The sequence below is a fragment of the Setaria viridis genome, chromosome 1 (genome assembly GCF_005286985.2).
Source record: "Setaria viridis chromosome 1, Setaria_viridis_v4.0, whole genome shotgun sequence".
Taxonomy (NCBI): Eukaryota; Viridiplantae; Streptophyta; class Magnoliopsida; order Poales; family Poaceae; genus Setaria; species Setaria viridis.
In genome coordinates this window covers 6,228,812-6,239,413 of record NC_048263.2, presented here as the reverse complement: position 1 = coordinate 6,239,413, position 10,602 = coordinate 6,228,812, and the positions used below count along the sequence as shown (strand labels likewise).

The window sequence follows — 10,602 nt, the reverse complement described above, 5'->3', positions numbered from 1 at the left end:
AGGGCAAAGAAAGAAAGGTGAAATTAGAGGTGAGAGTTTAATGTGATCAACTAAATCGACTTTTTTCACGGCATTCTCATGCCGTGGTAGATCATCACAAATTCACAATTTTATGAGGTCCCATTTTCTCTTCTAGAATGCATTTACTCCGGCAACAAGATCTGATATATTTCTTCCCCTGTAATCGTCTTGTATCCTTCAAAATCACGTGGCTTTCCTAATTTGCACATGCCTCATTTTATCGTACAGATGTAACGCTATACTTTTCAAGTTTCCATTCTGCCGTTGAAAGTCCTTGTTAATATTATTACCAAGGGCACCCACGTCTCATCATGTTATAGCACGGTAATCTGATGTCGACTTCCGCGGAAGATAATACTATATAGTATACGTTGCTTCGGAAATTTACCTTGGAGGTAAGTATGCAAGATAGATTTTATTGACGTGGAAGAATATAAAAGCCATTACACGCTTTACAGTAGAAGATTTGGAGCAAAAACAAATGTAGATTAAGTTGGAAATAGCAACTCCCTTCAGGTAGAAATCATAGAAAATAATTTGAGCATTTGTTACTGGTGCCTTATCGCGGAGTACACTTTTTTTTTTTCTCAAAACGAAAGTCTATTGCATACGAGAAAAAAAACTATAATAGAAGAATGGAAAATAACCGGCAACTTTTGCAGCCCAACCGGCCATCAAGTCCATGGGCTGATATCGCCGAGCTAGCCGACAACATCATCCCAAAACAACCCAACTGCCTTCGGTCTGATTTCTTTCCTTTCCCACAAGGCCCAAATTACACTGGACCTCAATCTGTTCTTTCGGCCCCTTCCCGAATTAATTGTCCAATCCAGCCCGGCCCAAGTGACGTCACATGCGCCTTATCTCGCGCATCATTTAAAACTCCAAATCCTCTGCACAGCGCAACAGCCTGCGCCATAAACAAAGAGGCAAAGCCCAGGGAAAAAGTCAAAAAGTCACTCGTGAGTCGGAACAGGTGGGCCCCACCGTCCGGCGTTCGCTATCGCCACTCGTCGTCTTCCTACCTCGCGCGTCGCGCACCCGCCCCACTTCCTCGGGTTCCGATTTCCAAATGGCGATGGCGATAGGGATGATGACGATGCGACGCGCGGCGGCGCTCGGCGCCCGCCACATCCTGGCGGCATCCTCCTCCTCCCGCGTCGTACCCCTCCGCCACGTGCGTCCCCCCACGTCACCGCACCCACCTTCCTCCTCTTCGCCGCTTCATAGGACACCCACCCCTCGTAGCCTCCCGTCGGCGCGTCACGGCGGGGTGCCTCGCTCGCTTGTTTTGTTGGTTGCGGGTTTGATATAGTTTGGGTGTGCAGATGAGCGCGGACGCGGGTGCTGCGATGGAGAAGATCCGGGCGGCGGGGCTGCTCAGGACGCAGGGGCTCATCGCCGGGCAGTGGGTCGACGCATACGACGGCAAGACCATCGAGGTACGCGTCACTTTGCAGGACCAATCTCATCTCGCAGTATCGTGCTCCTATCATAGGGAATGGGGTGTGGTGTGGTGGTTGGCTCCTCCCGTGTGGCCGCTTGACGGTTTTTTTGGCAATTTTTCGGCCTCTGCGATGATTGTGGATCGGTGCGGAGCGCACAGATTTTAATTCGACTGGAATTAGTGTTTATGTATTTGTTGGTGCAAATTTAGGGACAACACACGAGAGCACTAGAGTGTGCGGGTCGCGAACATACCAAACGGCAGTACGCTGCCTAGACCGGTCAGACCGGTCCAGCAATCCGGTTAGATCGGTTTCCTAGGGTTTAACCTGAGTCGATTGTTCGAGAGGATAACTACCACGCTGACGTGATGGAGGATGGCTAGGCAAACCGTCGAAGCTCTCGCCCGGGAGGGACCCCGTCAGGGCGTGGACGTCACCTGCGTGCCCTAGGTTGACCAGCAAGCCTAGGACGCCATCTCTAGTCGTGGAGATCATTAGGCGAACTACATGGAGGTTGGAAGAGGATTAGGGTTTAGGAGATAAAAGTAAATAGTAGATTGGTTCGATTAGGTTGTCTTCAATCGGCCGTGGTCCTTTATATTTATATGGTGGTGGTGGGGGGGGGGGTCATGTCCCAATATGAGTCGAAGGTTATACAAATCCCGTGTCAAAATATAACTCGGATTAGGTTGGTCAAACCGGTCAGACCGCCCATCCTAACCGGTGTGACCGGTTAGCACAGGGCTGAATCTTGCCAGAGCCATAACTCTCTCATCCGGACTCCAAATTGGACGTTCTGCATATGCATTTCGATCGCCTCGATGAGATGTACGCAATGGTGAAGTCCAATTAGAGATTTGACAAATGTTTGTAAAACCGGTCTGACCGGCTTGTATATCGGTTTGCCCAGATTCAGATAACAAACTCCTATGATGCTAATTTCGGTCTTGAACAGTATTTTGCGCGGTGGCTAATGTAATATTGTGTTTAGGAGTTGGGGTTTTGGCTGAAGTTTAGTTCCTTTCAGTGAATTCATGATTTCAATGACTTTGGGTTGTGGACACAGTGTTTCCCCATTGGGTAATTTTTGTGTTAATGTGGGTTGCTGAAACATCATTTATTTCTCGTAGGTGCAAAACCCAGCCACTGGTGAGGTCCTTGCAAGTGTGTCCTGTATGGGCAGCAGAGAAACATCCGATGCTATAGCTTCTGCTCATAGTACATTCTATTGTAAGTCAAACATTTTGATGCACTTGATTTTTATGCTTGAATACCAGGATTGAATTATGTTTCAGAACTGTTGCTGTCATAGTGTTGTAAATTCTAATAGGACAGGCCTTAATCATTGTAACAAAAAAAATATCATTTATGAAGATAATGTCCTGATTTTGGGCTGAATTTTGTGAATAGTATCAACCTTAGTTTTTTTTTTCAGTTCTTATTGTTTCCTGTATTTCTAAGCAAATAAAGTGATCTAGGTCTCATATGGTCTAATTACCCAGTCTTCATTATATGTCTATATCTTGTTATATCTTTTTAGATGTTCTGTTACTCTATAATATACCTTCACTGACGTCAACTTCCAGCTTTTATTGTACAAGCATATAAGCAAACTGTACAAGTGAAGATCTATTGTAAAGCCTTCTTTTATTTTGGAATAGGCACTAAAAACTGCAAGATAGGGACAAGAGTGCCCTATATTTTATCGTGATTTTAAGATGTAACTTAGAAAAAGTATGAAACTAAAAAGTATATTCCACAAGTAAAACCCAGATATATTAATGATAAAGGCAGTATCTGGATCAGTTTCTGATGTAGTTTTTATGTACCTGTTAGGATGCTCAAACACGATTTCCCATAAAAGAATAGATCTGCATGAATTAGGTTATTTGCAGTATGGATATTTAGTTTTTTTTTAACTGTAGGTTCTTCTTACTTGTAGCTGTCCTATTTGTATGTTCTAATCCTCCCCTTCTTGTAGCTTGGAGTAAACTCACTGCAAATGAGAGGAGCAAGGCACTGAGAAAATGGTAATTATGTAATATAGTTTTTCTTTATTACTTATGGCATGCACTTCTGTATGCTTGGATATTCCTTCTCACTATGTATATACATTCATAAAGGTATGATCTAATTATTGCACACAAGGAAGAGCTTGCACTTCTCATGACACTGGAGCAGGGGAAACCCATGAAAGAAGCCCTTGGTGAGGTACTTCATTAAAATCATCCACTGATATTTGTTGGTGCTTGCGATTTTAGATGTTCTTTCGGGACCTGATTGGTTGCTACCCCCCTTTTCAGGTCAATTATGGCGCAAGTTTCATAGAATATTTCGCTGAGGAAGCAAAGCGTATATACGGTGACATCATTCCCCCAACTCTGTCAGACCGCAGACTGTTGGTTCTGAAGCAGGCACTACGATGATACCCCTTCCTTTGCAACTTTGTTGCCAATAGCTTTCACTCCCTTGTCCGTTCACTTTATGAGCGTGATGTATATTTTGCTTATGGTAGTTTATTATCAGTTTGCCTTGAGCGGGTTATTACACAGTTTAACTTATGTATTGTACTAGCTTGTCCTAGCTGATACATTAGTTTGATAAATTGACACTCAGCACAAGGAAAAGAAATCAAGTTAGTACTAACAAAAAATAATATTGATTGATTTGTGATCATTAACTTGCCACCTAGACAAATGCTCAGTCTGTAGTTGGTGATTTCATATTCTAGAAGATGTCACCCTTTTTTGAAGTATGTATACATATATGACTTTCAGTTTGCAAGGGGACTCAAAATGTTGTGTTGGCTAACTGATTGCAACAGGGTAAATAGGATTTCCTTTCCTTACGACTTACTGGGGACTTCAGATATTGGCATATTGCTGACTAATGTGCTTTAGGATTTGCACTTCTTAGTTTAGCAGGTCCATATGCGGAAGGAGTTAATTTAATACAAATAAATTTGCCGCTTCCATTTCTTTAAGCAATGTAATATAGTTTGGTTATCATGTTGATATTGTGTACTGGACTCTGTCTCCAATTTAGCAGTTCATTCTTGACATGGTGTGCTGATTTCTGAGCAAGTGTTGTTCTTGTTTTATTTTTTTTTGAGTATTTATTACCATGTGGAGATTTACACATCATGTATCTCAATATTCCTTTCCTTTTTCTTTGCACTGCAGCCTGTTGGGGTAGTTGGAGCTATCACACCATGGAATTTTCCATTAGCAATGATAACCCGAAAGGTCTCTAGCCATGCAGTATACTTTTCCTCTGATAAGAATGTTAAAAATGAAATGTGATGCCTAAGGCAGTACATCTGTATACATGGTTTTTGGGCAGGTTGGGCCAGCTTTGGCATGTGGCTGCACTGTTGTTGTCAAGCCATCGGAGTTCACACCTCTGACAGCATTAGCTGCAGCAGACCTTGCTCTTCAAGCTGGAATACCAGCGGTAATCATCTCAATTTCTCTATCATTCAAATCTTATTTGAATAGTTATTCTTGTGTTTAAATATTAATTAATGCATTAGTCAAAAGTAAGGGTTACTAATTTTGCAGTAGAAACTAAAAAATCGGTGGCTTTTCATGTAAAGTATGCCATTACCTACCAAATCTAAATGCTCTACGATTGTTTTGAAGAGGGAATCATCACATCTAATCACCAGACCTGATGCAAGAAATTCATAGCTGCTATCCTACATAAGTAGGGGACGGAGAATCATATTTGACAATGCATTGAAAACAATCTTTTCTTTTACTTGCAACTGCAAAATCTTCTAAGCTATTGATTACGAAATGATGTTCAGTGGGTCTTTCAAAAAAAAATCATGTTCAGTGGGTGTTTCTTTGTCATCAGTTTAACCTGTCTACTTATTCTTTCACTCAGGGTGCACTAAATGTTGTGATGGGTAATGCTCCTGAGATAGGTGATGCATTACTGCAGAGTACACAGGTTTTATTTCCTCCCATCTTGTCTTCCATCTCCATTTCTTTTTTTTTGTGTTTAATAGGTTACATAGGAACTATTGTGTTGACACTATAATATAATTTTTTATTAGGTCAGGAAGATTACGTTCACTGGATCAACAGCTGTTGGCAAAAAACTGATGGCAGGATCTGCAGATACTGTGAAAAAGGTGTAGTATAAGCCACTTGATGGAAGTTTCTTCGTAAAACACATATGATTGCCACTTCTTGTTGTGTAACTTCCCTTTTGATGATGAAATAATACTGTGAATATCCTTGTGTTTGATTAACCTGTAAGAAATCTGTGCAGAAGGGTTTATACAAACAGTGATAAACATTCAGTTGCGTGCAGGTTTTAGCTGTACTAGCCGTATTATCCCTTTTTTCTTTTGGGAAAATTGATTCAGGCCCTGAATAGCGGGGTTAAATCCAGTTTTCATCATAAATCAGCCAAGAAATACCAGCTTTCTTGAACCCCTTTGGTGCCTGGTGGTGATTTTGGGCCAGTTCTGGTTCCTCAAACCATTCTTTCAGGTAGCAGATTCAGAGCTACTACTATTTTGACCTCGGAACCACAAAACTACAACAACTTCGACATGTATTACAGAATTACAACTATTTTGACATCTGGTACCACAAAACTACAACTCTTTTGATACTTGGTACTACGAAAATAGTTGTAGTTTTGTGAGAGAGTTGTAGTTCTGCGGCACCCAATTTCAAAACAGCTGTAATTTTGTGACGCATGTCAAAATAGTTGTAGTTCTATGGGTATTGGGCCAAAACAGTTGTTCTGTGAAATTTACTACTCTTTTAGATCTGATGTACACGGAGTGCTAACTTTTTAAGAAACCTAATTGCTGTTTGACAGATATTGATATTACTACACATCAATAATGTGTTACTCTGATGTCTTCTCGTCTACATTTTGGTGGACTATTGGTCATAACATATTAGGGCCTGTTTTGATAGGGAGGATTGCTCTAGGAAACTACAAGATTTTTCCTTAAAATTCGAACTAATATATAAAATTTGCCTACCCTAGTAAGCATTAATAGCAACTAAGCAACATTGTCTCCCTCGGTGGTTAAGTGCTTCTTTTTTTGGAACACAACCTTTCTTTGAAGCTCTGCATGCTGTCATTTCTGTCTGAAATTTAATTTTGATGATCACAACAATAATTATTTTGCAGGTCTCTTTGGAACTTGGTGGGAATGCACCTTGCATTGTTTTCGATGATGCAGACATCGATGTTGCTGTTAAAGGCAGTGTGAGTAAACTTGAACCTCACTTTACAGCTATGTTATGTGTCATTCTTTGTTTTTGTACTAGCATACAAACCAGTAAATCATCTCTAGTTTCCTTGTGGATGAACTTGACATTAGCTGTCATGATTTGTAAATAATCTCTGTGATCTTAAATAAATTACCAGATTGCTAGCCTATTATTTTTGTTCCTTTGTGGTTTTGATGTGCGAAATAGAAAAAAAAATGCATGCCATGTTCTTTAAATTGTCCACTTTTGGTCAACGAATGTGTTTAATTTTTTACTTATGTTCTAGTGAGATTAAAAAAAAGACATACCCTTCTTCTTTAATCTTGTGTCTTAAGTCCCAATGTAGATTATTGCAAAAATTCAGTGACAGCCTGATGCGTCTCTTTAAGGGTCAGTATCTACATGGTGCCGCTTTCTACCTGGTATATAGCTTGCTGTGTATGGTAGGCACTGCTTTGTTTTTATCAACAGCTACCAGCTCCAGGCAGAAATCTTTCCCATCATCCATGTTTGGTGTAGTATTTATGTTCAGAGTAGACAGAATTGGCCATCATTAATTGTTAACCATATGAAGGAGCACTTGACACACTGATCTAACTCCTGACATCCAATTGTTTAAGGATCTATCAATAGAGCTTATCAATCTATAACTCATTAGTAAATGCAACCATTTTTTAGCTCTCTAAACATCATTGCATGATAAAAAATCTGCATTTTTTTTCTCAAACAAAGCAGATACAGCAACCAAGCTTCAACCTTGAATCGTGAAGGACCATGTCCAAGTTCAAATCCATCAGAAAACAGCATGCCCACATAGGGCCCCTGTTTGTTTCCCACCCCAGATTAAGAAACAGGGCCATAGCCTCAGAGACAATAAGAAAAGCTAAAACAGCTAACAGCTATAAGCAACACATGCATTCCAGTTTTAGATGATAAAAGTAACTACCCATACGCATTCCAGTTTTAGATGATAAAAGTAACTACCCATACGACAAGAAATAGCATCCTTTTGAGGAAGCTTGAATGTGATTCATCTGAGATATAATACTTTGTTTTACTTTGTTGTTGAAAACTTGCTTTGCCCTTTGCGTTACTAATTTACTATGTTATCAATATTCACCAACTCCATATGTTGTGCAGCTTGCTGCCAAGTTCCGTAACAGTGGACAGACATGTGTTTGTGCAAACAGGATATTGGTGCAAGAAGGTATATTTGATCATTTTTGTGATTTTGATGTTACTGGGGCCTTGTTTCTTCCGTCACAAAGTTGTACATTGCACCTATAGGTATCTATGAAAAATTTGCAAGCGCATTCATCAAGGCTGTTCAGAGTCTGCAGGTCGGTAATGGGCTAGAAGAGAGCACATCACAGGTATAGAATTCTAACAATTACCATTGTTACCATGATAAATGATCTAGTAGCATTTTCAAGCTTGTGTTTCTTGTGTTCGTTGCTTAAGTAGTGTTTTACATTCAATGTTTATGAGCTGTTTAACACCTAATGTTAAAGTCCTAATCAAAATTTCCTTCACATTCGCCTGTTGCCTTGTGCTAACTTTTCTGATGTGCTCTGTTCTCTATTCTGTTTACCTAGCATGATATTTCTTTTAGCATCTATAAACCCTTGATTAAGGAGTTCCAGTTCCTTTCGTATGCAGGGTCCTCTGATTAATGAAGCTGCTGTCCAAAAGGTGCATATTTTACCCACTAATAATTCCATGCTACTCAGTCTCTCCCCTCCCTAAAGCGAGCAATTCCTCACATGCTTTATTTGTTGGCCTATTTTTTCTCTTTAGGTGGAGAAGTTCATAAATGATGCGACTTCAAAGGTAATCTCAATCACTATAAGGGTGTGTGTTTTCCCTCCAAAACCAGAAAGCAAGGTTCAAAAAGAAAAGCAAGGAACAGGACATCTTCCTGAACCCAGGCCCTCTTGGATTGTCTGGACTCAGGACAGGCCAGTTTCTGGAATTTCTTTCGGAAAAATGATAAGTTGGCTGAAATAGGAGCAGGCTGAATTGGTTATAGCTAGGCTTCAGTCGGAACCTCTTGTGCTTGCTTACTTCATCGAGAATTGGGAACTTGTTTGTTTGGCGTTGGTCAGCTCATGTGAAGTACCCTCTCCAATCATTTTGTAGGGAGCAAACGTCATGCTAGGTGGTAAAAGGCACAGCCTGGGGATGACATTTTATGAGCCAACTGTAGTAGGGAATGTCAGCAATGATATGCTTCTTTTCAGGTGAAGTTTACAGTTGGACCTTCCAACCTCCACAATTACAATAGTACCTTATTTTAGCGCATAGATTCTACTTTCATGTGTGAAAAAATACTCATGCATTGAGCAAGATTCTGACCCTTCAGTGTTGTTAACCATTTTCTTTTCCTTTTTTTTTTGCTTCAGGGAAGAAGTTTTTGGTCCAGTTGCACCTCTTATACCATTCAAAACTGAGGAAGAAGCAATCCATTTGGCCAATGATACAAACGCAGGTTTGTTAACAGTCTCCAGTCCAGTGCATCAACAATTATTTATTGTTTTTCAAAATGATCAATTGCTCTTGGTTACATGCCAAGCTTTTGAGAAATTTCATGTTAGCATAATTTGCAGGGTATACCGTAGCAAGGAAATGTTAGTAAAGCTGAGTAGGATAGAACATAGCAACATCGATTTATTGATGTTAGAAGATTCGATATACTACTTCCTCTGTTCTTAAACATATGACGTTTAGGACAAGTCAATTAGTTCAAAAATGAACTAGCTAACTTGTCCTAAATGTCATATATTTGAGAATGGAGGGAGTATATAGTTTTTTTTTAACTTGATGTTAAGATCCAGAAATAGTAGGCTGTACTTCAACGTTTCCCTGGTCTTTTTTATATACCAATCTCTTTGAATGTATAAAACTGAAATGCCGAGAACTGTGGGCATGCTGCTAACTGATGTAAGATGTGGATCATTGTTACATCTGATCTTAAGCATTTCTCTATTGTGTATGTGCAGGCTTAGCTGCATACATATTTACCAGGAGCATACCTCGATCGTGGCGTGTCTCTGAATCTCTTGAATACGGCTTAGTTGGGGTAAACGAGGGAATTATTTCAACAGAGGTAAGAAGGAGCCAATAATACAATACACCTACTTTATGGCTAGTACATCAATACTAATCTTCCTTCAAATGTTCAGGTGGCACCATTTGGCGGAGTAAAGCAGTCAGGTCTTGGGAGAGAAGGATCAAAATACGGCGTCGACGAGTACCTGGAGGTTGGTACAGTCAGATTATATCTGTTGTTACTTCTGCAGCATTGCTGCTACTCTAACATGTCTGTCCTGTATTGCAACTGCAGCTCAAGTATATATGCATGGGCAACATGGGCTGAGTCCTGAAATCGGCCTGGTTAGAGAAACGCCTGATGGACCGATGAACCGAGGAACAATAGGAGGCAGGTGTGCTGACAAGGGTGGGAAGTTTATCTGCAAAGATGGGAGGGGAAGGGACCTGGTCAGGCGGTCAGTGGCTGTCGAGAGCAGTTTAGAATAAAGCGAATAAGCCGCCGCGGAGCATGAATAAAAAGGTCCGAATGAGTTGTAAATGACGTGAACAATAAAGCATATCCGAGCTTTTGTATACACAATCATGACGCTACTCGTCGATGGCGTCTTTGGAGACGTTCATGTTAGTACAAAATAAAAGCCTCGTGGGGTGGATAACATCTTGCCAGATGCTACGTTACAGTCTGTCGGTGGTATGTACGCCATGCCTTATTCCTGACGAAAGGTGGATCCTGCAGGAGTGATATGGGCGTCACAGCATCAGGTAGCGGCGCCGATCTTTGAATCAGATCGGTATATCAGAATGCTACCATAGTTACCAGATTCATCGATCATGGCACC

At 40.7% G+C, this 10,602-nt stretch overlaps 1 protein-coding gene across 1 annotated transcript; it reads left to right on the top strand.

Annotated features, from left to right (window-relative positions):
* Positions 1-1,008: 1,008 nt before the first annotated feature.
* On the top strand, positions 1,009-10,429 carry LOC117850278 (succinate-semialdehyde dehydrogenase, mitochondrial). Its single transcript, XM_034732101.2, has 20 exons — positions 1,009-1,198; positions 1,350-1,463; positions 2,600-2,699; positions 3,451-3,499; positions 3,593-3,680; positions 3,773-3,883; positions 4,652-4,714; positions 4,812-4,922; positions 5,358-5,423; positions 5,530-5,607; positions 6,630-6,707; positions 7,853-7,919; positions 8,000-8,085; positions 8,372-8,404; positions 8,510-8,542; positions 8,852-8,952; positions 9,115-9,200; positions 9,712-9,818; positions 9,895-9,972; positions 10,056-10,429. The coding sequence occupies exons 1-20, from the start codon at positions 1,094-1,096 to the stop codon at positions 10,086-10,088; spliced, it is 1,587 nt and encodes a 528-aa protein (XP_034587992.1). The 5' UTR covers positions 1,009-1,093; the 3' UTR covers positions 10,089-10,429.
* The last annotated feature ends 173 nt before the right edge of the window (positions 10,430-10,602 follow it).